At 39.3% G+C, this 27,908-nt stretch overlaps 2 protein-coding genes across 3 annotated transcripts; both read right to left on the reverse strand.

Annotated features, from left to right (window-relative positions):
• Positions 1-252: 252 nt before the first annotated feature.
• Positions 253-18,572, reverse strand: LOC105043323 (DUF21 domain-containing protein At5g52790). 2 transcript variants are annotated; one of them, XM_010920829.3, is made up of 13 exons: positions 18,263-18,571; positions 18,079-18,155; positions 17,912-17,995; positions 17,656-17,769; positions 16,154-16,240; positions 12,389-12,528; positions 12,226-12,313; positions 9,839-9,912; positions 8,072-8,253; positions 7,644-7,912; positions 1,719-1,765; positions 1,377-1,638; positions 253-617 (listed from the first exon to the last, which is right to left on the reverse strand). In XM_010920829.3, exons 1-13 carry the CDS (start codon positions 18,435-18,437, stop codon positions 564-566), a joined length of 1,653 nt encoding a protein of 550 aa, XP_010919131.1. In that variant the 5' UTR covers positions 18,438-18,571; the 3' UTR covers positions 253-563. The 2 variants fall into 2 exon arrangements, with proteins under 2 accessions (XP_010919131.1, XP_073111974.1); XM_073255873.1 differs by lacking the exons at positions 253-617; positions 7,644-7,912 and having other exon boundaries at positions 1,446-1,638; positions 18,263-18,572.
• On the reverse strand, positions 1,718-7,637 carry LOC140857206 (uncharacterized). Its single transcript, XM_073255874.1, has 3 exons — positions 6,078-7,637; positions 2,738-2,944; positions 1,718-2,599 (listed from the first exon to the last, which is right to left on the reverse strand). The coding sequence occupies exons 1-3, from the start codon at positions 6,080-6,082 to the stop codon at positions 2,356-2,358; spliced, it is 456 nt and encodes a 151-aa protein (XP_073111975.1). The 5' UTR covers positions 6,083-7,637; the 3' UTR covers positions 1,718-2,355.
• Positions 18,573-27,908: the final 9,336 nt, after the last annotated feature.

The following is a 27,908-nucleotide window of genomic DNA, read 5'->3' on the forward strand; positions in this document are numbered from 1 at the left end:
GAGTCATGCACGAGAAACTTGGATTAAGGTTGACAAGGCAATCAAACTACCGTTTGTGCCCTTGGCGCTGTTGTTAAAACTCAATCAGAATGATGATGATAATGATCATTGTGATATTTCTAACATGGTAGTGACATGCACGTCTTTGACCGTGCCATCTCACCGCAAACCCCTGAGAGTAAACATTATTATTCAGTAAATACTTGGAACATAAACAGCAATGATCAAGCCACTTGCAGGGTGACACTACAATTGTCATAATTGAAGATATGATTGAGACATTCTCAAACACAATTTACAATCTATGTTTTCCTTCTTCCCATTTCCCATAAAGTAAAATTATCATAAGTTGTCATGAGAAACATTTAAAATGGTGAAAACATTATATTGGACTGATATTTCAACGCCTGCTATATACAAAAGCAATAATCAATAGACATACTACATCACGTGATAAGATTAATATCTGAAAGGGATTCCAAAACTATTGATCCACATAATATCACCATGATAACCTCCATGTACTCATAACTGAATGATTTTCAGCTTGCCGGCGCATGCAATCAATCCTTGCTCTCCCCATTTTTTTGTAGCTTCTCGTATGATTTTCTTGAGACCTGCTAATTTGCAGCAAAGTTAATCAAACACGTGGAAAAACAAGCATTGTTGATCAAGGTACCAATAAGAACTAATCAAGAAAGTAGTAGGGTGCTGTTCATCAAAGTCAATCTCAAGTAACATTGTTATTGTACTGCCATACAAATGCAACCATCATTCAAGAAAGTCATGAAAACTAATTATAATTATAACTAGCCACATACTGACTACACGATGTTTTTTATTCAGTAAAGTACCCTTTTTTAAAGAAAAAACAGTACCCTATCTTCCATTGGTGAATTTGGAAGGTTGTAAACAGAAACGAGAAATTAAAGGTTTACAACAATTCAACTAATATGTGTTTGGAATACACCTACAGGTTATTAGTAGTAGTCGTGGTAAGACTAGCACGTTTCCAGTTGCAGCATGCCAAAGAGAAGGTCAGAAACCTTTCCAGTTTTCTTATATTGCCACAACAGAACCAACATTTCTATTCCTTTTCTGAAATACTCCGTGCATGATAACTAGCAATAATCTAGGTTAATTGCAGAGTAGAGAACAGAGGCAAAAGTAACCAAAAATAGAGCAGAGACAAAGAATGATGACATAGATATCAGACAACTAAAAGAGTGAAAAAAATGCAGTAATCAAAATGACTGAATAAATAGTTCCATAGTATAAAAAGGTTCCAGTAAAGTAGCAGCATCAACAATCAAAGCTCTCAGACATTCAGGAAGAATGACACACTGCAAAGCAAAGCTGAAGAGTATTCCACTTACTCGATTTGAAGCAGGTGAATTGTGGCTTAGACCTACACGATTAGCTGGTGAACTTGGAGATGACTTTCCAAGAGAATTTGAAACGGTTGATGTTGGACCATCAGCTTGAACATTTGGAGAAACCGGTGAGTGTGACATGGAAGTATGATGATAGGGAGAAAGGGGAGAAGCTGTTGGCGTTCGTCGTGCCAAATGAGAGATATATGCAGCTCCCGGAGATCTTGGTGATGATCTTCTTGGTGGTAACATGTTTATTTTGATCCTAAAAAGGAAACATTAAGCACTTTGAAAGCAATAAGAAATTTTGCAGCAAAACAGAGAATTCACATGGTTGTGGCTTACTTGTTGTGGACATCAACATACTCATCTGTTTCATCCAATATTTCTTCCTTCAAAGATAATTCCAATTGAAGTGTTAGCTTTAGCATGCTAAGATTGATATAAATATAGTATAACATATGAATTTTAATAAGCATAATGAGAAACACTCGCCAATCACAAAATAAAAGGAGGACTTCATGAACTCGTGCTATCTAAATCAATTTGGTGGGATTCAATTTCAAAAGATATGAAATGATAAAAAAAAATTGCAGAATCTGTAGGCCGTTAATGTGTGGCTGTAATTGCACAAAGCAATAAATATGCATGCACGACCTCAGGCATACCTATACCTGTAGCGACACACTTGAGAGAAAGCATGCAAATGAGAAATATAAATATCTTAAAATTAAGGAATCCAGCATGGATCCTTTTCCGAAAATCAGCCCAATGGAGACCAAGGATGCCAGTAACCTGAAAGCCGATGAAACAAGATACCCAATTGATCATAACATAAAAGTCGGATGATAAAAACAGCAGATTATCTTCTGACTTCATATCATGGTCCAATCATTCTTGCAAGTTGACCTGCCAACTTCTGTAAGTGAAAAATCCTATTTCACTGTTGCAGAAACAGATACAAGTAGCAAACCGTCCTGGTCTACTTCACAACAAGCTCCAAGAAAGCAACTGCATTGACTTCATAACCAAATAACATCTCTCCATAACCAATATGACCATCACCAAAAATCTTACTTTTCAAATTTTCTACGTTTGTGTGAAGGATCCCAAATTCATCCAATCTGATTTTAAGCGCAATCTGAGTAAGGGTCAATATTGTAACCACACCAATAGTTTCTTCCAAAATCAACTTAATTTCTAATAGTATATCTCCTGTTTTATCCCTGCTTGAAAAAGTAAACTATAATTACTTTATTAAATGAAAACTCATGGATATAAAAATCAAAGAATAATCATGAATAGCCACATACTTCATAGTAAATTTCTAAAAAGTGCAAAAATCCAAACCAAAGAACAAATACCTCGTGTTGTTAACTTTCTCCCTATTAGCTATTCTCTTGAATCCTCTCTGTTGAGAACAGCTAATTTCTTTGGGTGATGCTTCTGGCCCATCAACGTCATTTGGTGATTGACGCAAGTTAACAGTCATGGACTCATGACTACAGTTATTAAAACCAAACTGGTGACTGACCCAGTCAAGGGTCCATGTCACCGCATCAGTAGTCCGACTGCAGGGTCAATTAGTCAGACTGGCTTATATTTGAAAAATAATAAAAATAGCTACAATATTAGAAAAATATGCATAATAAGTGATGCATTGTTTATTTAAAAAGTACACCTTACATAACATAGATCTATATTTCATATTAATGTTTAATGCATTATAAATAGAAAATGATGATGATTAATTTATTTTAAATTTACTAAAAATATATAATATAGAAATTTGTGTGGAATCTATTAAGCTTTTTCAAAATATTCAGAAGAATCAAATGAAGAGCAAAGAGTTTTATTTTTTATGGAAAGAAATTATTATTGAAATATCATAATGTAATTATAATAGTTCTGCCATAAATATTTTTAAGTATCACGGTCATACTGACTCAAACACTATTCCAATGGCCGAATGGCTGGCAAAGCTCTCAACAGACACTGGTTTGAATCCGGTTTTAAATGCATTTTAGTTACTTTTTTGAACTCGGTTTGGACCTGCTCACCTTTTTTAAGAAAAATGGCTGGTTCAGCGGTTTCTAGCTAGACTGAACACAACTGCAGTCCCGGGTAAAAACCAGACCTGCCACAGGTCCAGTTCACTGGTTTTCCAATCAAACCGGCCAGTCCAGTCCAGTTTTTACAATTATTGTCATGTCAATCAAGTTTCGGGTCCTCTCAAACTGCAGTCTAATCTAGTGTAACCATATACTACTAAAAGAATCATATTATGTGATTCTTACGGGTAAATTTGTAATACATGTTGAATATCTTGGAATTCCACCCATCTTGCTCTATCATATATCAGATACGTTGTTAAAAGCATCACTAGCTTTTCCCATGTGAGAAATCAAAGTACTGTCTCAAATAAGTCCACATATTCTCTACAACATGGTATGACAGAGAAGTTCATTATCTAAATTTACAGAAAATTATTTTAGATTGTGGATATGGATGCCCTGGTATAAAGTAGAAAAATAATATTGTTACATATTGAAATTGGACCCAAGAGTAATCAATAAATAAAAGAACAAGGATAGAAAATTGGTTAGGAAGATGATCTTGCACTGACCAAGTAGATCACTCATAGACATTACTAACTAAAATAATTAATGCATGTGTCAACAATTTGCTAAGGTGGCCTGCCCAACATCGATCTCTTAAATTCTGTAGAAGATGGACAATATGTGGATCCCTGGCTTGATTACATTACTCCTAAATTTTCTCAACACACATAGCAACATAAGACATCTGCAAATTCTACAACTAGTAAGTCATGAGGCTCAAGGTAGCTGTCTATTTTCCATAGAGTGTTCCATGCATTTAACAGACAAAAGGAATTGAGTTATGTATTTCAAAGGAAGTAAACTCAGAAAATCAATTGATTTTTCTCCTGTAACATTTGCTTTGTCATGCGGAACTTCTTCACTCTCTGAACTCAAGATCATCAAAGATTCTCAATCATTAATCAAAACAATCTAAAGCTATAGACAAAAAGACAGTCTTCCTCAATCAACGTCAAACTTGACAATCGTATATTGCTCATGCATAATAAGGACCCATGCAGGCATGTGGCTAGTCCCACTTCAATTGTGCATTAAGGAGATCTTGGGTATTTAAACAGGGGCCAAAGACCTCTATTAATAACTTTTTGGCTTACCTTCTTGATGAGGTCCTAGATTGTTACAAATGATCTCAAAGCCAACTTGGCTCACAGCCCATGTGGACTAGGGGACATTGCAGCACAAGGCACTTACAATTACAAGCCAATCTTAGTGTTTCTATTTCTGATTAGACTCCTCGCTAAAGAGGATATCAAGGCTTAAATGATGAGAGTGAGGACCTGTGCGGGCATATGTTTATTCCCACATTGCTATGCATTGGGAAGATCATGAGTTTTTAAGTAGGGCCAAGGACCCCAATTAATAATTTTTCAATTAGCCTTTTTTAGTGGCATCCTAGGTTGCGATACTTATTATACTAAATAATGTTGTTTATGTTCATGTAATCCATGGAATCTAGTTACAGCTTACAAAAACAAAAACAAAACAAAACAAAAATTCCTTGTAAAGAGAAGAACATAGATCAGGTTGAAGAGGCAATAAATTCAACTTAGAAATATTATAAACGATCTGGAAGAAACCGTTTAAAACCTTCCAATGTCAGCTGCAGGCAAAATAAGATAATATCATGTTCTACTTAAATTAGATCTCGGTTTAGTTTCAAGGAAAAAGATAGAGAAGAAAGTAAAAGGTATTGCCCCATTATAAAGATAGATCAAAGGAGGCAAAGGCTAGGCCAAAGAATGCAGCCTGAACATCGAAACACAAACAACAAGGAAATCTAGCTCTATCTTAGAAACCTTCTTAATGAGTCTCAAAGTCTTCTTCTGTACATCATCCCAGCTTATCAATATGCATTCACTGACACAGTAATCTTGAGAGAACTTGTTTCCTTTCGCATTAAGACCAGATGACGGAATCCACTGGTGAAGCAGGCAAGTTATGGGACAGAGGAGATGGAAGGAAGAAATAGGAAGAAGAAAAAACAAAAGAGAACAGAATCACGTGTAATCCACCAGGATGAGAATTAAGAATTCAACAAATAAAATGATAAAATCACAACACACTCCCCTCCATATATTGGTTCAGTTACTTAACCTAAGAAAAAATAATTGCTTTAAGCCAAAAAAAAAAAAGAAAGAAAAAAGAAACCCAAAACATAACTCAAAAGTCGAAATCAGTTTTCATGATCAGGCTTAAAACTACTTTCCAGCACCTTTAGTGATCGGCTTGTAGAAAAGTTGCTCTTGGATTGTGCTTTAAGTTAGATTTCCAATAAGCCATCCAACTCAAATGTATAAGCATCCATCGAGTCATGCATTTCAAGAAGCAGCAAAGTCATGATACCTGAACATTGCCGTATTTGTGTTTCAACAAGTATCTATATTTTGAATGTATACTGACCCGTTAATTCAAATTATGTGCATTTTAATTTCTGGTAGCATCAGAGTGTAAGAAACCAATGATGAGTCAAGCATGTCAAAATTAGAACATCTTTTGGAAACTTGATTACTTTATCTAAAAAATCTCGTTCCATTCATGTTTGAAATAATGCAACAAATAGTCATCTTTATGGAAACCCAATTACCTCATTAAAAGAAAAGCTGGTTCAGTTCATGTTTGAAATATTTTGATGTAGTTTGAACCAAGGTTTGCCGAACTGCCCCATAACCATACCAACAGCTGACCAGGATGATTCTGGCATTCGAGACAAAACACCGGCAAGGAAAGGGGGAGAGGAAAGAGAGGAAGAGAGGGGGGGGAGACGGAGAAAGAGCCTCTGGTGGCCCACCGAGGCCGCTAAAGGACCTTTGCATTTGCTGGAGGGCCAACGATAAGGAGGGGAGGCAGAAGGGGGGGGGGAGAGAGAGAGAGAGAGAGGAGGAAAAGAGAGGAGAGAGAAAGAAAGAGCCTCTAGAGGCTTGCCAAGGCTGCTGGAGGGCAGATGCCCCTGCTCCATTATCCTTTTTTTTCATGATAGCAGGTGAAGTTGACAACGCCCTATTTCAATGAGAACAGGGGCATTGCCCATATTTCAATCAGAAGCCTCAGCCCTCCAGCGACCTAGGCAGACCTCTGAAGGCTCTCTCTCCCTGTCCCCTCTCCTTCCCTCCTCCCCTCTCCCTCTCTCTTTTTTCCTCTCTTTCCTTCTCCCTCCCCCCTCCTCGTCGAGCAAAGGCCCTCCGGTGGCCTCTAGAGGCTCTCTCTCCCCCTCTCCTTCCCTCCCCCCTCTCTTTTTCTCTCTTTCCTTCTCCCTTCGCCTTTCTCTACGTCGGTTCGAGCCTGGTACAAAATGGCATGAGAGCGTACCAAACCATACCACTAGCTGACCGGTCCAGGCTCCGATACCGGCATGGCGAACCTTGGTTTGAAGACATACATTTATTGCTAAATTCAGTTTCATGAATCAAAAATTAGGTGCACTCAACAAACTATAGTTTCTGGATTTACAAAAGAAAGAAAAGCAAAAACTGCATGTATCACATAATAATTCAACTGATATATATATATATATATATATATACCAAGATAACTTAATTGGAAGTTGAAAGAAATTCAGTATACTTATATCATCATTGTGCAGAGCTGTTAATGAGAACAATTCAAAGAATATTATGCCATGCTTAGAGCAATATGTATGTATGTCAGTATGTGCATCTGCATGTCAGGGTGAAAGAGATCTTACCTTAAATTACGAAAAGCTAAATCTATTACTATATCATTAGTAATCTTCAAGTGGAAAAGCATGGCCTCCACACTATACTGGAGACTGTTTTAAATAGATTTTCTTCTTCACCTTATATACACCTTATATTGATTCATGCATGTCTCTACTTGCTCTACTAAAAAGCCAGTATAACTAAATTTTGTAATTATTGCAATAGGAGCTCCTAAAGGTGGATCTACATCTTTATTTACATAATTATTGACCCAATAATCAGGAATATAGTGTAAAGAATCAGATCAACAATGCATATCAAACAGAAACAGGAGATCTACACATCCAGTTAATGCCAGTTATGTAAGCACACACGATGTATAAAAAATGTTTACATATATCATGATAGGAGCAATCAGTTTCCACATAAAGCATATATTATCATGGTTAGTCTTAAAAATCATTAGAAATATTGTCCACTAAAAGATTTTCAACCTGTAGCAATTCCTCCATAACATCTTCCATTGTTATAATTCCAATCACTTCTTCATCAACTGAATAGCTTGGAAGGGGATCCAAATTAACATCAAGAATATTGTCATGCCGTCCTCGCTCCGACTTCTTCAATTGTGAACGCACCTCTCCATGTTTCTCCATGTTGCTTCGTTTCACATGACTCTGACTATCGGGGACATTACTATTCACAGGGGATGCTCTTGTAATGACACCCAAATGCCCAGTCAAAACTAATTGAGATCCATCTCCTGGAAAATCAGTAATCACTACCTTGTCGACACAGATTACTAGTTTTTCACTATGCACAAGCGGTTCCACATAAAAAGGGATCGAATACATAACATTTCAGTTATGAGCAATAATTCAATTATGCCAACTATAAGAATGTGTGATGTCATAATTCATACCAGGAATACCATCAGCTGGCGCATGTTTCCTATTCTGGTTCATTCTATTCTCTAAAATATTGCTCTTGCTTTTTTCTGTTGTTGATCCAATATCCTTATTGCGCTTAACAACCACAGCCATGTGACTGTGGCCCTTTTGAAATTCATTCAGTATGTCATAGAGAGGAAGGTCATCATATACCCTGGCAGAGTGATGTGTCATGAGACAATATTATGTGAAGCATATGAAGAGAAAAATAACTGGAATCTGATACAAAGAAATTGTATCAACACTGGAATATGTCTATGGTCTGAATTTATCAGGAAAAACCTCTTTTTGTGTAAGGCATTTCATATTAAAACTTCAAAACCCTAATATTTTAATAGATCATTGATACAATTGTAGGTCAAGCTTTTGAATGACATGAATCAAGAGCTTCGAGTGTAAATGATCACTTTAGTTGAGATAACTGAGTCATCTTGACCAGAAACCTGGCCAAGTATTACTTAATCACATGCTCCAAGTGTTAATCATGTGCTTTATTCCTAATCTCTAAGCTGTCCTACATCAATTGTTACCACAACAAAGTTCAAAAGCCTAAGATGATGCTATGCCAATATGATCTCTCGCCATACCTAACGTATGAATATCATATTATGTGGTGCGCATTTTCTCACCATTTCATTGTGAGGTACATAGTTTTATCTTCTGAACTTGTCACATTTGTTATTACTCAATAGTATCTTTTTGAATCATATTTAAGTTTATGACTTGGTTTCATCATATACAATATGCAATAGGCAAAAGACCAGCTCATCCCCAGAAGAGGTATATCTTTCTCAGACACGATCCTTGTTGTGTTTCTACTTCCAATATTCTGAGGGAAACATAGTCTTTGAAGCAAATTCTCTCGAGTCAAGAACTTGTCAGGCCTAGATGGAAGATATTTAATTATCGAGATAAGTTTCCCTCCATGTTCTTTAATTAATAAACAGATAGAATGTATAAGTCACAAGCTCATTCCCTTCTGTTGAAACAAGGCCTTGCAATTTATACTGTTGCAAGGTTGACAATATTACCAAGATGATAAAGTTTTAGCCTCTCCATTCTTTCTAATAATCATAGAAGCAGGAAGTAGGAACCAAGTCCAATATATAACATCTAAAAATGATAAAATGCCATGCTATGACCAGCGATTGCAAATAAAATTGTTTTTTAGGCTCTGTAATCCCACAAATCAGTGTATCAACTGGTCCATCCAGAAAATCACATATGCAAGATAAGCATATATTGGCCTGCGATAAGTTTTTCTACCACAATGACCTTCTTAGCATATCATCACCCGACCAGCATTCAATTATCACCTCCTTTTCAAAGGTTAACACTCTAAAGCATGGAATCCCATACTGTCCTATACCGCCCAATACGGGGCATACCATACCATACCGATCTCGTAGGTACGTCGTTTCAGAGCGTAGTGACACTACCGAACTGCATACCGACATTACAGCAGAATTTTACCGGTACGGGATCCGGTATCGAGATGGCAAACCTTGCTCTAAAGCCTAATCTATTGCTGGCCGCCACAGGTTTGTTCTTGATATATTACTTTTTTCCATTTTGGTGGCCTTAAGTATGACTTTTTTAATATGCTCAAGAAGTAATTTTAACATTGTCCTCCACTATGCATCTTGCTGTTTACAAAACAAAATAGAGCAAAGCAATTTTCTTGCTTAAGCTATATATATATATATATATGACTTATGTGTAGAAAAGTAAAAGCATACCTAGGAATTTTTCTGATGGTAACGTTTCTAATGGGGCCCTCATCTTCAGGTCGGCAAGTGATCAGATTCTTAACCTGAAACGAAGATAAATAGTCAGAATGCAATACTACCAAAATGACATCAACTAAAAGAATCTAGAGCATGCAAATAAAGAATAAGAAATTCAGTTTACCAATTTCAGGCCTAGCCATCAAGGCTGCAGTTGTTCATACTGCAGAGGGGGCAAAGACTACTACCAGCTGTTTATACTTACTTTTGACATCTCTCATTTGATGTATCATGTGAACACGTTTCCCCACTTTATAACATAGTTGTATCATATACAACAGAACTACTAATCTACACTGTACCACATGCACTGAACAATTATGCAAAGTCTACATAATAGTAATACAACTATAAATATGACAGAACTGAAAATAGTATAAATTTATGGCCAAAAACATAGTTTTGAGTTGAAAAATTACAAAAGAAATATTATCTCCTGAAAATTAAAAATCAAGGTATAGGTCCATACTTGTCACTGATACGTAATACCCTGACACAGCATACCTACTGTCACAGCTACATCAACCAGTGCACCTTGTGGCATGACCATTTTCAGTCTTGATTTTTTTTGCTTTTCTATTGCAATTGTTTTAACCATTATTCAAGCTAGATGGGCCATAATTGACGAATTAAATATTCAGAAGCCAAAAAAAAAGAAAAAATAAGCAAAAGAAAGGTGCAAAACAGCTTTGGGCTTGATGCTGAGCGATATAAGTTGATCAAGGGCTGGTTCGAGGAAGCTCATGCCAATTTTCCCATGCATTGGTCTCAAGGAGGCACCGACTATTGATTTCTAGCTGACACAGTACACAGGCATAAAAACGGGCTAGTGTACCTAATATTTGAATCCTTAACTCAAAATAACCCAAACATGCATGTTAGACTCTACTTAAGTAAAATAAGGGTAAAAACTTCATTGAAAGCTATCACCCGTTCTATCAACCATCATGTTCCTTCTCTGCCAAGATTCTTTGTAGGCCTAGAAAAATTCAAACATCTTATCCAAAGCTTCAGACCAAGGTTGGCGGAACCGGTACCCGTGGCCGGATCGGCCGGCCGGCGGTACGGTACGGCACGCTTCTGTTCCGTTCCGAACCAAGACGAACCGACGAAGAAAAACACGAACGAACCGGGGAAGAAAAAGAGAGAAAGAAAGAGAAATAGAGAGAGAGGGGGACGGAGGAAGAAAAAGAGAGAGGAGAATCCACCGGAGGGGCCGCCGGAGGGCAGCCGTGGCCGTCGAGCGGCGGAAAGCGCTCCCGTGGCTCCGTGCGGGGAACAGGGGCGATCCGCCCATTTTTCGGGGCTTTTTTTTAAAAAACCCTTTTCAAAGTGAAGTCGGCAAAACCCATACCGGCTTCACTTAAGCTTCACTTAAGTGAAGCCGGCAAAACCCATGCCGACTTCACTTTGAAAAGGATTTTTTAAAAAAAAACCCCGAGAAACAGGGGCGGATCGCCCCTGTTCCCCGTGCGGAGCCGCGGGAGTGCTTTCCGCCGCCCGACGGCCACGGCTGTTCTCCGATGGCCCCTCCGACGGATTCTCCTCCCTCTTTTTCTTCCTCCCTCCCTCTCTCTCTCTATTTCTCTCTCTTTTTCTCTTTTTCTTCTCCGACACCGGCATGTGCCGTTTTGCATGCCGGAACCGTCTCGGTTCTCCGTCGGGACGGTTCGGCACGTCCCGTACCGGGCGGTTCAACCCGATACGACAATCCTTGCTTCAGACCATCATCCTACTTCTATGCTGAATCCCTTCATAAATCTAGGAAAAGTTGGCAAATGTTACCTGCTTACATGAGCTTAACTGTGATGAGTAAGGCTGGCTTTCTAGGTCTCATTGGCAGGTCCAACAAGCTATTTTTGCCTAAAGTTGCCTAAGTTGGGAACAAAAAACCAATTCGGTCCAACAAGCTATTTTTGCCTAAAGTTGCCTAAGTTAGGAACAAAGAACCAATTCAAAGGGTTTAACATATTGGTAGTAGAAGTCCACTCAATCCATGTGGGAAGCCTCCTCAACTTATAGTTCTTCTCAAAAACTACATTCTTTGACAAGAAGAGTGGTGAGCCCCAGGGATTTCACTATATGCTATATAGAACGATTATTTACATACTAAAATGCTACCAGATATAACCAGAAAAGAGATTGCATAATTATTTCACTTTTAAAGTTTTCATTGGAAAAGAGATGCATAATAGTTAAAAAAATAATGTACATATTTACACTATCACTGATCTATTATAGACTTCTTCATATTACAAAATGATATTGTTCTTAAATTTTATTTCAAAATCAAAGCATTTACTAATTTTACATATTCATTAGCTAGCTATCTTACTCACCAAAATAAGGCCAATAATATTTGTTGGGCTCCCAGAGTAAATGGGCACACGACTATGCCCTTTAGTCATTATTAATCCCATAGTGTACCTAAAGATAGATAAATGTCAATAGTATGAACAGATGTAACAGCCAATTTTATGCTAACACGTCAAAAACACAGACATATCAAGCTTAGAGTTTATGTCGAGGGAAAAGGTATCGGATATTTTCGTCATAGCATCTCTTGCAGTCTTTTGGGTCATCTCCAATGCTCCAGTAATAATTGTGGTTTCATCATGAGTCAACTCTCCACCCTTTCCTGCCTGCACACCAAGAAAATTAAACATTAGCATCATAAGCTGTTTCAGATACACTGCAGTTAAGATCAAACCATTCTATGGTATATTCGCATTTTATTGTTCATTTATCACCTTACTATATGTAAGCACATACAATTTTTTTTTCCTGGAAATGTGTGAGGGATTAAGAACCCCCACCATTTATTAGAAGAAAAATAAGCACAGACTCTCATGCATGCACACATGCATAGACAATTCTCTACAACATAAAATAGTTTGTGAGTGCATGAACCTAACGTATAACAAGTTGATCTCATGCATTTATATTTTATATAGTGTACAAGAAGAGGAGGACTAGTAATGGTAATACCATAATAGTGACATGCAATTTCTAAGTCTCTATTTAAATATTTTCCTCAATGGCATCATTCCATTGGACAACTTTAATAAGACTTTCAACTCAAGCCTTCCTGCATCATTCTTGTTCCTAGTCTTACATTTAAAACATCATATATACAGAAACAATTTAAGCTGGTTGCAGACAAATAACTAATCCATGAAATATCGAAACAGTTGTGATAGGAAATTAACTCCATGAGGGTTGCCTAACCCATTAATCACTTATGCCAATGTAGCATGATACAGGTAGGAGCATCCAAAGCTGATAAAACATCTAAGTGAAAAATTTAGCAAACCATAGATAACACAATTTCTAAGCTACGAAGTATGTATTGATGTACTATAGTTCTTTTTCTAAAAATATAGGTGGTGAAAAGAAACAGTTCGACCAAAAAAAGGATCATCTGATACAGCCATGCGCCTTTCCTGAGAAAGCACAAGATTTTCAGCCTTCAAAAGATTAGATTCTTAATCTCAAAAAAATAAGATAAAAGTCACTCACAACAAACAAGGAATAAGTTGTTGAATGCAACTTTTGTTAATAAGCAATGGTGAGCCAAGTAAACCAAGAACCAACACAACTGATCGTGGCATACAAGCTTCCAAGTTCAAATATTTATCAACCAGCATTGAGTGGGTTCAAATACTTCTATACCAAAAATTGATCAAATTGTTGTCTTATAATAAGTCTTAAAAATTTAAATTGATTGATTTCTGTTAGGGGCATGCAGAATGAAAACTTGAGGAGGCTCTAGCAAGAAAAGGTGCACAAATTTGTGGTAAAGGTTCTAGAAAGAAGAGGAGCACTAAAGCTAACCAGATGGAAGTTGTGAAAAAAAAAATTGGAAAAGCTTGCAATAACACCATAGGTAGCCCCTAACAGGAATAGTTGGACATTAGGAATTGGGACAAGTCTCCATGATCATAGTTATCCAAAAGACATTTCACATGTTAAAATCATGTTAACATTGTGGATCCCAACTTTCAATGGTCTATTATGTATTTTGTTCTGATTAAATCTCTGCCAGTACTCCTTATACATATGATTTACATGCATGCACATGGGTTTCTGCACGTATGCATCCAAGTCCATCTATAGATATCATACATACTTACATATATGGACACAGTTACTATAGGTTGTAGCCCCCATAAACATGCAGCACATGTAAATCCAGCATATATAACATTATAAAACATGATAAGACTTAATAAAATTAATATGTGTAACTTTGGAGATCCAAAAACTTCAAAGAAGCAGATTAGAAGAGCACTCTCTGCTGCTGAATTTGATTTATTGACAAAGCATGAAATACCCTTAATCGCAAAACCATTACTTATATTCATCTATGCATTCGTAATTGGATCTTATGTGTCACCATGTTAAAATATGAAATATTTGACAGAAGTCACAAACAAAACATTAGTGGAGGGAAAAGCAAGTTTGACATAAATCAGATTTATATATGGTATTATGAAGAGTTTCAGATGACAAAATTAGTATGATCAAAGATGGTGCAGATAAACAATGAAGATAGAATTGACTATCCAATCTAAAGCTGCAGGCAGTCATGGTAATTATACACCATTTCTCACATGCCACATCCCTTTAGATCAACATGAATAGTTGTATCCATCATCACGATGTTGTTGAGTTTCCATGATTGCAGGTTGAAATATGATGGATCATAGAATGTAGACAATGAACCAAACATGTAGAAAGCCAATTAGGAAGAAGAAGCATAGAGACCAAATGCCGAAAACTTGATGAACCACATGGGACTAAAAAAGGAGAAACGTGATGTAATAAAACTCTGAAAATAATTAATAATAGAAGATAATAACAAAAATAAAACCAAAAAGGCAGCATAAATCTGTTAAGGATCCTCAAGTAACAAATTAAAGACAGATGAGATTATAAGAAGAGGTAGAGTGACAAAGGTGCCAAAAAGTGGGCCAAAATCACCACAACTAGACCTAAGAATTGTACAGAAAAGGTAGATAAAGAGTCACACGGCAACATAGAAGGTTTAAGAAGATCCATAACAAAATGAGATAGATCAGTTTATCTAGGCACTATTTATCATTAGACAGAAGCAATAAGAAAATGAGGGATATAAGACATGAACGGACTTCCTTGAGACCACAGGGTGTCCAGGCTAAACACCATCAATTTCTGGACAAGATCCAGAGACTTATTCAAAAGTTGGTGATGAATAAATTTTTGTGATATACTTATTGAACAAAACTTGCTGGAGACAGGACAAGGAAACAAAGCAACTGATTCAGTTGTAATTATTTGAAAAGGATGAAATTGTTAGATTACCAAAGCTACAATCAAGAACCCGGAAATCAATTCCATGCTATCATTGGAAGTAACTTTACTGGTGAAAGCAATATCTCAACCTATAGCATAAATCCCCCCAAATTTTACAACTTCCCACACATAAAATAACAATATGAAACTCGCATATTTGAAAAAGCCAATGGTGTCACATCGCTTTAATTGATAAATGATTTCACAAATGCATCAAGATTTTTCTTCCACAGAATATTCTGTTTCAATGGTAACACTGCAAAAGCTCAATACTGGGATCTCATCTTGATGGTGTGACACTATTATGGTGTCGCATGTTAGCTTTGTCTGATTTTGTCTCAAGATTGCACAAGATAAGCCACCTCTAGTTATTGGTTTAGTTTTCATACACCCTTAGTCAAAGCTACTGTTATCTTTCTTCTGAAATACATAAGCATCAAAATATACACAACTTCTTTCTTCTATTCATAAGGTTATCAGTTTGGAAAACCTTTTTCATTTCTTTTCACAACAATTTAGATGAAAGATATGTCTTTATTTTATCAAGACCACCCTTCTATTTCTATTTGGCAAGTTCATTCCAGTCGCATGTCTCAATTCATAAAACATATACTACCGTTTGCATATAAAATTGGAGATTCCAATGGTTTCAGGATTTCACATTCATTAGCTTCTGGATGCATAGAGGCTTGTGCCTAATGATTATAAACTTCTCTTGACCTTTTAAATTATGTAACTATGCAAGTCACCATAAATATGTGTGTGGACCTAAGCAGACTCATAATAGATTACCAGTCATGTCGAATCATATGATACATTAGATAAATGGATTATGCACACTAAAGTATCCAGTATTAATAGGTCTTGCTATAAATAATTTTTTTTCTTGGTAAAACGCTTGACAAATAGTAAGCAGTATGAGATAAAGCCAACCTCATTTCCATGCATATCCACCAGCGTCTTCAACTCCGCCCTCCTCATTAGCGCAAAGTGCCCTTTTCCCAGAATCCAGTCCAACAGCTGTCAACAGCATCAATATTAAAACATCAAGTATCAGTTCTAGAGAAGCATAAAAAAAAATAGAAAGACTGGACAAAGACAAGTATTTTAGGATGAACTCGTTAAGATTTCTCTTAGCATGCATGTTTGCATTAATGATTAATCTGGGTCAAGTGGGACCCATGGGCATATGATTTTCAGAATTATGGAAAAACAGGAAATGGCCCCTCCAAAAAAAAAAAGATGACCTGGTACCGGCAATAACAAACAATACATGCTTTTCATGAGATATATTTAACCCAAATAAGTAATAGACAGTCTGAAGATTACGGCAAGTATGTTTTGCACTTAAAAGAAAAGGACTCCATCCTTAAAATTGGAACAAGTAAACAACAGAAGCAAGCCTAAGAAATTCTTAGCAACTTTGAGAACATGAAGCCCAGTGAAGGCTGTGACTGATAGAAAACCATGAAAATGGTTATGATCAAAATAGATGCTGCTTTTAAGTATTGTCACACCTTACAGTGAGGTACTGTCTAAATTGACATCCTAAGTATGATGATGCTTTCAGTGTAGCAATTCCTGTGTATAGGAAAAAACTTTTTCATAATGCTGTAAAATGCACAGGGCGGGCATCAATATATATTGTATGTCTGTCTGACAAAATCTAAGTAATAATAAGTAATTGTTAGCAGATCTTCATCTTGAACATTTCCAAATAAGCCATTACTTATGGTACTACAATCATTCTTCACAAAATTGTCGGATGTGATTTAATGTCATATAGCCAAGGAAAGTGAGTTAATCATCACTTCCAAGACTGTGAAGAAGGACAGGCATGGGAAGATAAAGTCCCATTAATTCCAAACTTCTTTTTCCCAATTCTTGGGTTAATAAACCTTACTCTATGTTTTAAACACAATTTAAAGTCATGTATGTCCTTAATTACTAAAATACATTTGCATATGTTAGACAAATAAGTACTCTGAATTACTAAAATAGCCCATCATTTTGCATATGAACGTTTACTATTGCACGGGAGCATGTATCATGTGTCAGGTGGGTTGAGGATGGCAGGGGCATATGTGTGGTTCATATGTAGTTTGTTTTCGCCTGAAACAAGCATGCACTTCCAGCACTTCAAAATTAAAAGGTAAATTTCAAATATTATATCTTTCCAGAATTCGGTTGTAATTTCACATGGTGTTCATGTTTGATCAAGGTCTCCATCAGTTGATGTTATTCAAAGAGTAGACCCTAGTACAATGCCACAAACTTCAACTGTCGCAGAGGTTGCAGAAGATAATGAATTAAATCAGCCAAAAAAATTTACAAACTTCCACTGTCGCAGAGGTTGCAGAAGATAATGAATTAAATCAGCCATAAAAATTTTCAAATGCATGATTGCTCATTCCGAACCAACCAAAGCAAGTTACCTTACTAATAGGATACGATACGGGGAAGAAGACCAACAAAAGCACTCGAACAACCCCGGCCAATTTGGCTCCCACACTCAAACCATAGCGCGAACACACAGCTTGCGGAATTATCTTGAAAACCAACAAGAAAGCAAATCAAATATCCCCCCTCTGTAGGTTAACGAAAAGCAAATATGCTCCCGTCAAGAAACTGATCTCCAGTCCCAAAAGTTCCAACCCTCCGAAATATGTGAGCAAACATTCGAGAAATTACCTCACCAAAAGCCAAGATAAGGGTCACGGATATCAGGATTGCCCCCCACGCCGGAACCAAAGAATCAAGAAATATGGGCAAAGCCTGCAAATGACCAAAAGGTTATATACAGCATCAAAATCCCCAAACCTAATAATCCAAGAAAAGGACGAGAGCGAGGGTGGAACCTCCATGGCCAGGGAGTTGCCGATGAGAAGGGTGCAGAGAAGGAGATGCTGATTCTTGACGACGGGCAGAATCTTGGCTGCACCCAAAAGCACAAACGCATGGAGAAGATGAGATGAAGGAAGAATAAAGGGTAGAGCTGGCTGCAGTGACAGGAGAGAAAGAAGACTAGTAGTGGTGGACTACCGGCGCTCTTCTGGTCCTTGGGCTGGCCGGCCTTGACGAGGACCTCCAGGTCCATAAGGCTGAGGGACATAAGGCCGAGGGTGAGGCCGGACATCAAACCCGCGAACATCACCAACGCCACGCATATCAGCAGATACACCCAGAACATCAGCCCGCAGCACGACTCTTGCGCCATCCCCTTTATTTCTTTCTCTTTTCTCCTTCACTATCTAACAAGCAGGAGAACGATCAACGTTATTCGCCTAATGACAGAGAAGGAGAAAGGGAAGATGATGAGAGGAGAAGAGGGGGAGAGGGGTTTGGTCAGCATCTGGGTTTGCAGCTTTTCTTCGGCTTTTGGACACTGGCCTGGAGGGCGGACGGTTGTGTGTGGGCCCCCGGCTGATTGGGACTGGCAGGGGTTGTATCTTGCAAACCAACGAAGGATCCACCTTCCTTCGCGCGAATGCACCGTCGGATAGAGCAACAGTCTATCCGAGACCTGTGCAATCGTGAATGAACATCTGAGGAGTGCTTTGAGAGCTGTGCGATACGTGATCCAACGGTAGAAGTCTTGAAATAACATCAATCAGTCGTTTGTACGAAGAATTCAACCCGAACCGAGTGCGGACTGACTTGTCCGGGGACAAAAATGAATAGGTTGCTTACGCTTCCAACCCGGTGCATTGTTTGTTTTTATTTTTTTGCTTTTAAAAAAAACAATTTCCCAGCTTTCAAGGCCAATTGGCAAACTCGTGAGCCAGGGATGAGCAAAAACCGAACTTAAATCAATCAAATCGATAAAACCACATCAAACTGCATGTTTAGTTTGATTTAAAAATTTATTTTATTTTATTTAATTAATTTTTAATATATAAAACATAAATTTAAATTGATTCAAATTTAACGATAAATAAAATCATTCTCAAACATAATCGAACAGACCGTACAATTTGATTTAAAATTTTATTAAATTTAATTTGATTGATTTTTGATATATAAAATTAAATTTAAATTGATTCAGATTTGTTAGTAAATAAAATCATTCTCAAACAGAAATATATCGATTTTAATAAAATGGCGTCATTTTGATTAAGATATTATTTATATTAATATATTAATATATTAAAAAATAATATTAGATTTATGATGTTATTTATCAATTTAATTTTATGTTGATTAACTTTAAATTCTAAATGATTTATTTAATAATTTATTTTTTTTAATGTGTTGGGATCTTTATCTTAATTCTTAACGATGATGTTTGTTTAAAAATTTTATTTTATTGAGTGACAATATCTTATATCAATTTAAACTATTTTACTTGATAAATCTTCTTAGTAACACCTTTTTATGAAAAGAAAATAAATTTTTATAAATTAAAAAATAATAATAATAATATAAATTATTAAATTAAATTAAATTAAATTATTTAAATTATGTTGGTTTGGTTTGGTTTTAATTTTTTATTGATGTAATTTAGTTTTTAAAAATATCAAATCATTTAAGGTTAGTTTGGTTTGGGTTCAAACATAAAATTGATCCAAATTGAATCATGCTCACCTTTACATGACGTTGCGATTTTGATAGGATTGGAGGTATCTTTCAGGCAAAAGAAAGATTCATCTTCCTTCGTACGAATCCACCATTGGATCATCCGCTTATTGCTTTGAGAGCTGTCTAGCGGATAAAATGACAGTCTTCTGTTCGCTTTGACAGCAGTGCGGTGAGTGATTCAACGGTGGATTCGTGCCAAGGAAGATGAATCCTTCTTTCATGTGAAAACCCCGATCCATTTTGACATGCTGCATCAATCCCGAAGGACGGATACTGCGCGTGGGAGCGGAAAAAAAAAAAAAAAAAGGTACCAGGAAGCAGCAGGCTTCTTGCTACCCTCCAAAGTCGGATTTTGTCCTCGTAGGTCTGCTAGCTATCCGTTCCCCATGAGTGCTGAGCACTAAAGATCCAAGACTTAGACTGCTGAACCCTAGTTTGATTGAGAAACGAGATCCAACTCCAGCTAGTGGTGATCCTTTTTTCTTTTCTTTTCTTTTTTTTGACTTTTGATTAATATCTCGGTTGCACAAGCAATGGGTCGATTCTGGATTTGCTTGGTGACTTGGATTTGAACATAAGTGGGGTTCAGGGCTTTTCCCTTTTTTGACATGGATTGGCTGCACCGGGTTCGTGCACGATCAATTAGGTGCTCCCCGCCATCAATCAGAGCAGATGATAGGTGGACAGTCATGTCCTATAAACAGGGCCATATGTGGCGTGCCAAATTTTTATTGGGTACTGGCACGAGTGAGGTTTCCCCATGGTGCACCCATAACAGGTATGGCAATTAATAACATGCGGAGAACAAGAAAAAAAAAAAAAAAAAAACCTATTTTGATGTCTTTAACCATACCGGATCAATGTTATAAATTTCTTCAGTTGATCTTTCCTTTCAATTTGTAATTAACGCATCTAATTTAAAAAAAAAAAATCAAACTATCTTTCCGTACTTAATTTGGCATCTTAGTTATTAAGTGGCATCGTCGCCCTTCATCAAAAGGAAATAGAGAACATGGCATATCAATTCTCCCAAACAAATTAGTCGTAGAATCCAATCTAAGTTGTTTGCAAAATTGATTGGTTTTGAGTCAACAATTGCTCCCTGGCACCGATTTGACGGGCTGGCTGGAGGGTTAATTGGACCTTGAGACTCAAGATGCAAGACTGGTAAGTTTAGTAGCACAGCTTGGTGCATGCCCAATATTAACCCGTAGGTCATCGAAAATGAGGACTATTTGGTTGTCTTGGGCATCATTTGATGTTATTTAATAAAGAAGAGAAGCTTCCCTTCTTGTCAACTCAGATCTTGTATTCCAAGTTTGTCATGACCAATATATATTGTCAGAGCACTTGACCTTCCCACTAACATTAGAGCTTTTAATGTTAGATATATCTAACCTTTCACACTCAATTACCGGATGCAGATAGCACTCAAGTAAGAGCCGGTGCTCTCACAATGAAAGGCTCCTTCCTAACTACCTAAAAATAATAATATTATGCTGATATGCGTATCCAGTTTCAGCATCTTGGTCAATATAAATTCATCGGCCTTCAACATTAGCTGATATATTTATAGGTTTTCCTTCTATAATCATGTTATAACCTTCTTACGAAAATATGACTGGTTTCAAAATATTCCTCAGGTAAATCCGACCTAGAAGTCTTGCCGATAAGATCTGTTGCAGCCAATTCCTTCATCGTTCGATTGTCGAAGTCGCGCATCTACAAGAGAAGTTCTCACGAACCGGAGATGCCTCCGATGGGAATCCTCCGACGATTAAGTCAGAGAGGAGACCAAGCGACAGTGGAAAATCAGAGGCTCAGCTCGAGGGAGAGAGAGAGCTTGAGAGCTAAAAGGCTCTTCAGAAAGCTTGCTTAAAACTTGAGAAAGCTTGGGAGCTGGAGGAAGCTTACCAAGACTGTTGCCTTACCCCATTTTATAGTAAAATACGGTATGATCCCGTCATTAATGGTGCAGACAACTGAAAAGTTATCACATCGTCAGAGGCTGTTGAATCGTCGTGGGCTGTCAAATCGTCGTGGATTGTCAGAATTAACCCATGTCCTTAGCAGGACAATGCTCTAGGACGGTCGCACAGCATATCCTTGACAGGACAACAGCCCATAGCGGTCGTACGGCGTTTGGATGGACTGGCCGATTACACATCAGTATTCGGCTGTCGAGACGTCGGGTGATGATCCGTAGACACCGTCGGTCGGTCTGATGCCTTGCTGAAGTCGGACGTCGGCTGCCACCCCGACAGTGAGTCGATGATTTAGGTTCGACCGATTGAAAATAGTATGGATCTGTTCGGCCGACATACCTTCGGCCGCATATTGTCGGCAGTCATTGTTGGAACTGTCGATTGATCCGATAGATAGAGTCGGACATCGGTCGGACAGATCCAAGGATAAATCGATATAGAGAGATCGGTTGGTATATCCCAACAAGATCCATTAGAGCTTCTCGGAATATCATTTTATGTCGATACATGAACAAGATATATATATCTTAGTTTTGTCATGCTTTGCCCGTCAACAAAAGGTCTTTTGATGTTATGGTTACCTTTTATGCACTCTCACCAACAACAACAAAACAACAACAATAAAAATAATAATAACAATAATAATAATAAAATTGGCACAAATTATAATATCAAAATTTCCATCTTTGGTATTGTCTGATGACATTCCCATGCACTTTTAAGTAAGAATGTGCATCGCTACAGCACTATCTTGTTCAACATAAATTAACATATTTTAAAATAAAAATTCAAATATATATAATTTTCTTATGCAACCATGTTATTTTTTAAATGCCACTTATTTCTGCATATTTACAATTTTTCAGGCAAGTGCTATCTTCAGATCCGATGCTACATATTCTATTCAAAGCCGTCACCATCAATTGATATTGCTAGTCAATGTATTGTTCACTATTTTAGTATTTTAGCCATGACATAACTAAAGATACATTTGTTTAAACCTTCCATATGGTTCTAAAAATCCATTGCAAGAATAAAAGATGGATGGCCGCCCAAGGTATCGATGTGTAGCAACACTAGACAACAAATCTCTAGTTGCCCCCACCAATATTTTGAAGCGTGAACCTGGAATGTACCATTAAAAAATATTCTGATGAATTGCCACAGGCATATTCCATTGAGCAACAATACAGCCACACACCAAACATAGTGCCAAAAGTACTCCTAAAATTTGCATGCTGGTGGCTGGCTCGGAAGGTCAACGAGGCACGCGAAGGTACTGTTAAGTTGCCTGTAATGTGACTGGTGGAGTTGTTGAGAAGGGACTCGCATATATTCCTTTGAATAATGCTACCATTCTGCACGATTCTTCATGGAAGTATATTAAAGCATGAGAGATGCATCTCGTAAATTAAAGAATAGAAAGGGAAGCCAGTGGAATCCTTGCAAAAACCGAGGGATTTGTTTGCCAATTTGATGTATCGCCATGCTTGCCTTCCTAAATATGGCAATGCTTGGTTGGCAAAGTGTTGACGAGAGGATAGAACAGAAAAAAGATCCGTGTTGTGATTTGAAATTGCATATGCCCACCAACTCTAGTGTATCATTTATATGAATAAGAATCCAACTACTAGTGGTGGGCGTCATCTAGTGGGAAATACCTAATTTGCTTTATGGTGCATGCTATCTTGATGAGGTTCATTCAGGAGAGATGTAGATGGAAACTTGAGATGGATGCGTTGGACTGCAAAAAAATCCAATAAGTGTAACTTGCTGACTCATATGAATAAGACTCCAAGTAATACTAAATGGGCATCATCCAGAGAGAAATAACTAATTTACTTTGCCGCGCATTCTATCCTCGGTGGCAGAAAAACCTAATAAAAAGGTGTTTGATTTGAGTAATTAAAGTTTCAAATGAAAATCAAAATGGATGACTCCTATTTATACTATTTGATTGGAGAAAATTTCATTTCAATTTATTTTCCAAAGAAGAATGGAAATGATCCATTCTTTAAGTATCCAAATCCGGACTCATCCCAACGGAGTCAAAATCTCATTCCACGGGAATGAGATAGAAAAAAATCATCTCCGGCCTCGGGTTCTCATGATGGTGGTGGTGGTGGTGAGCATGGAAACGGGGATCGTCATCGGTGGCGGTGCCCGGACAGTCAGAGAACCTAGAGGGCGCGAAGATCTGGTGGAGGAGGCAATAGTCGGCTAGGAGCGGCGGCCGAGAGGAGGCGACAGTGGTGGAGAATTTTTCGTTGGCCGGAGTGGATGGAGGTGAGGGAGTCTTGGTCGGAGGAGGGAGGATGAAAGCTCAGATCTTTAAGGAGAGGAGGCGGTTGCGGCTGGCGAGGTCGTACTCCTCAATAAGGTTGGCGAGGTCCTCGTCGAAGATGACGAAGATCAGGACATGGAAGTCTTCCGTCGATCGTAAGGAAACTTGCAGGGGGTCGGGATGCGGGTGCCAAGGTAGGGAGGGAGGTGGGGGAGGGGGAGGGGTTTGTGTAGAGCCGATCATCGTTGCCGGGGAAAGAAAAGTGGGGGAGGGGGTGAAGGAAGGGAGGAGGGGGTTCGGCCGTGGGGGACCTAGTTGCAGGTGGTGCGGGGAGTGCGATCGGGGGTGTGCGGAGGGTACGATGGGGTGCAAGTGCTGGGACTGGGGGCTGGGGGTGTGCGCGGCTGCAGGAGAACTCATGGATGGCCGAGGTGCGAGCATCAAGGCTGAGAGGGAGGAAGGGGGTCTGGAGGGGCGTTGAGCCATGAACATGTCGACAAAAATAATTTTAGTATATTAAATTTTAATATCATATAATTTTGATATATTAAATATAATATGAAATAAATCAATTACTATTGTACGTAAATCATCATAATTTTTTATAAAATACTATTTTCATAGCAAAATAATATTTGATATCTATATTTTTAATGATAATTTTTTTAAAAAAATTTAAAGATATTATTATTATATTTAATTTTTATTTAATATCAATTTTTAAAATAATTATTTTTTTAAAATTTTAGTTAAGAATAAAAATAAAAATTTGAGTTGTCTCCAATTCCTATCTTAGTATGAACTAAACAACAACAATGAAAATTGTTAGAATTTGACACCTCAAGATTCAGCCCACATTGAGCTCACAACGAGGTTCGCGACGAAAAATGAAATCCAACGAAACCAAGATCATCCCAAATGGAGCTCGGATGGAGGAGATACGAGCTTTTGAAATCAGCATAAGATCCGAGGTGGTGAAGGACCACCGGTGGCCGATGGAGCGGCGGCGGCGCGGCCGCAGACGGTGGAGCATGGCCCAGGCGGGGCCAACACGTGGGACGCACGACCCAGGCGAGCGGCCCAGGCGCGCGGCCCAGGCGGATGCACGACCCCGACGGGCGCGCGGCCCAGGCGAGCGTGCGGCCCAGCCCATGCACGGGCCCGTGCTCGGGTGCGACCCAGGCCCACGCGCATGGGCCGGCCCAGGCCCAGGCGCCTTGCTTGGGCCCTATACCCTGATCCACCATGGATTGGACGGTCCATAACGGACCGCATGGGAGTTTTCCATGCATTTCTCATGGTCCACAGTACTATTCCATAGATCGGAGCACGATCGGAGGGCCCAGGGACGTTCCGATCTTGATCCAACGGTCTGGGGCCTTGATCTGGATTATTTTAGCTGTGTTTGGGTTCGATTAGGATTGAGAATCCTAATCTAATACAAGTTTTAGCCTTTAAAAGGACCTGTGAGGCACAGAGGGAAACTGTGTGATGGCTTGTTTTCACGGGAGAGACCTGTGATCTCCTGTGATCATGCGAAACCCGAGAAAAGAAAGAGAGAGGCGTGAGGCCGTCGAGAGAGGAGGAGGGCTCTTGGACAGCGGACATCGGGCACTTCAGGGGTTCAGGGGGGTCTTCCAAGAGAGAGCTTTTGTGAGGGAGAACTTCCTGTGAGAAGAATTTGGTGTACAAGGGTTGAGGGTGAGGTCTTCTCTTGTAAAATTTCTTTTTCATAGTGAAATTTGCATGTCCCGTGGAGGCGAGCCTTTTTGTGGCTGATCCACATATTTTGACTGTTTTTATTTTGTTTCTTCTTTCTTCCTGCTGCATCGCGTGGTACTGAAAAGATCCTGAGAGGTGGTGTCCTGGCCAGACATCCACCCAACAAATGGTATCAGAGCAAAGTAGTACAAGGACGCAGATTGCAGCGATGGTGAGCAAGACTAAAGATGGAGATGACATGATCAATCAAAATGAAGATCAACAAGTTTAATGGTAAGAGCAATTTCTCCTTGTGGTAGGCAAGGGTGAAGGACGTGCTCATCCAACAGGAGTTGATCGATGCTCTTTTATGTGATGAGAAGCCAACCACCATAGAGGTGTGAAATTGAAAACGACTACAGATGCAGACGGTGAGTACCATCCGCATGTACCTAGTGGATGAGGTGGTGATTCATATGCTGAGCGAGACTTCTCCGACGGTGTTATGGTCGAAGCTCGAAAAGTTGTACATGACAAAGTCTCTCACCAACACTCTTTTTCTCTGGAGAAAATTTTATCAGCTGCAGATGGCGAGGGACAGAGCGTGCAGGAGCATCTAAGCCACTTCCAGAAGATCCTTACCGACCTTCTTAGCGTTGGTGAGAATGTTGAGGAGAAGACCAGGGTGCTGGGTTTTGCTGGCGTCGCTTCCTCCTTCGTACGAGTCCTTGGTGACTGCTCTTCTAGTGGAGAAAAGCACTATCAAGATGGATAAGGTCACCGCAGTGATACTCCAGAATGAGGTTCTCAGGAGGGAGAACCCGACTAAGAGCTCAGGTGGCGGTAGCTCAGCTTTGGTGGCTTCTAGAGGAGCAGAAGGCGGTAGACGGAGCGACAGGAGATCGCAACGAGAGCGGTCCAAGTCTAGGAGAGACTTGAGCAAAATCAAGTGTTATCGGTGCGAGGAGTTAGGGCATCTAGACAGAGATTATCCTCAACTCAAAAATCGTACAGTTGCTGCTGTAGCGACGGCCGGTAGCGATTCAGATGGAGATGTCCTGGAGATATCTGATGAGGTATCTACTTCTTTCCAGCAGTGGATATTAGATTCTACATGCCCCTATCATGTATGTTGCAGAGAGGAACAGTTTGACTCCTTAGAGAACAGTGAGGGCACTGTATATCTGCCAGATAGATCGAGCTGTGCGATCAGAGACATTGGGACGGTCAACTGGAGACACATGACGGTGCAGTGAGGAGATTGGGGGAGGTCCGATACATACCCAATTTCAGACGAAATCTTATCTCACTTAGCAGACTGGATTCGAGAGGCTACAGGATGGTAGTTGGTGGAGAAATCCTGAGGGTGCTATGCGGCGATAGGATTGTGTTGGAGGGGAAGAAAAAGAGCATATGACATTATTATCTGGTGGAGAGCTCAGTGCGAGATGGAACTTCGGGAGCCAGGTGGAGCCTAGAGCGAGGTAGAGCTCCAAGAGGTGGATCGAGCACGAGACAAGAGACTTGGGAGGACGAGAGGTGATATCGCAAGGTGAGATTCCTATTGCCACAGGATGATACTCTGAGCAGGTCTCAGGTCAGGAGGAGCACAGCATACAACGAAGATGGGATCGAGCAGCCTAGCTTGACTTCCATGTTTGTCCATCTATGATCAGCAGACGATTGTCCCAGGACATGAGGGCAAAGAGATCCAGAAGCTCTCGGAGTTTGGAGGAGGCCGAATATTGAGTCGAGATGGAGATTATTAAGATTTGACACCTCGAGATTCAGCCCACATTGAGCCTCCAGCATGGTTCGTGGTGAAAAATGGAGTTCAACAAGACCAAGATCATCCCAAACGGAGCTCGGATGGAGAAGATACGAACTTTTGAAGTCAGCATGAGATCTGAGGCAGCGGAGGACCGCCGGCGGCCGGCAGCGGCGCGGCCGCAGGCGGCGGAGCGCGGCCCAGGCGGGGCCAACGCGCGGGATGCGCGACCCAGGGGCGCGGCCTAGGCGGACACGTGGCCCAGGCGAGCGCGCGGCCCAGCCCATGCGCGGGCCCACGCACAGGCGCGGCCCAGGCCCAGGCGCCTTGCCTGGGCCTTGTACCCCAGTCCACCGTGAACGGGCGGTCCAT

Source organism: Elaeis guineensis, chromosome 4, assembly GCF_000442705.2.
Source record: "Elaeis guineensis isolate ETL-2024a chromosome 4, EG11, whole genome shotgun sequence".
Taxonomy (NCBI): Eukaryota; Viridiplantae; Streptophyta; class Magnoliopsida; order Arecales; family Arecaceae; genus Elaeis; species Elaeis guineensis.

Excerpts from the sequence above, each read along its gene's own strand:
- LOC140857206 (XM_073255874.1), bottom strand. Across the intron at positions 2,600-2,737 it reads GAGAAAGTTAACAACACGAG|GGATAAAACAGGAGATATAC; the intron begins GTATTTGTTCTT and ends TTTTTCAAGCAG.
- LOC105043323 (XM_010920829.3), bottom strand. The coding sequence starts at position 18,437 with ATGGCGCAAGAGTCGTGCTGCGGGCTGATGTTCTGGGTGTATCTGCTG. Across the intron at positions 17,996-18,078 it reads GCAACTCCCTGGCCATGGAG|GCTTTGCCCATATTTCTTGA; the intron begins GTTCCACCCTCG and ends GGTCATTTGCAG. Across the intron at positions 9,913-12,225 it reads ATATTATTGGCCTTATTTTG|GTTAAGAATCTGATCACTTG; the intron begins GTGAGTAAGATA and ends TCTTCGTTTCAG.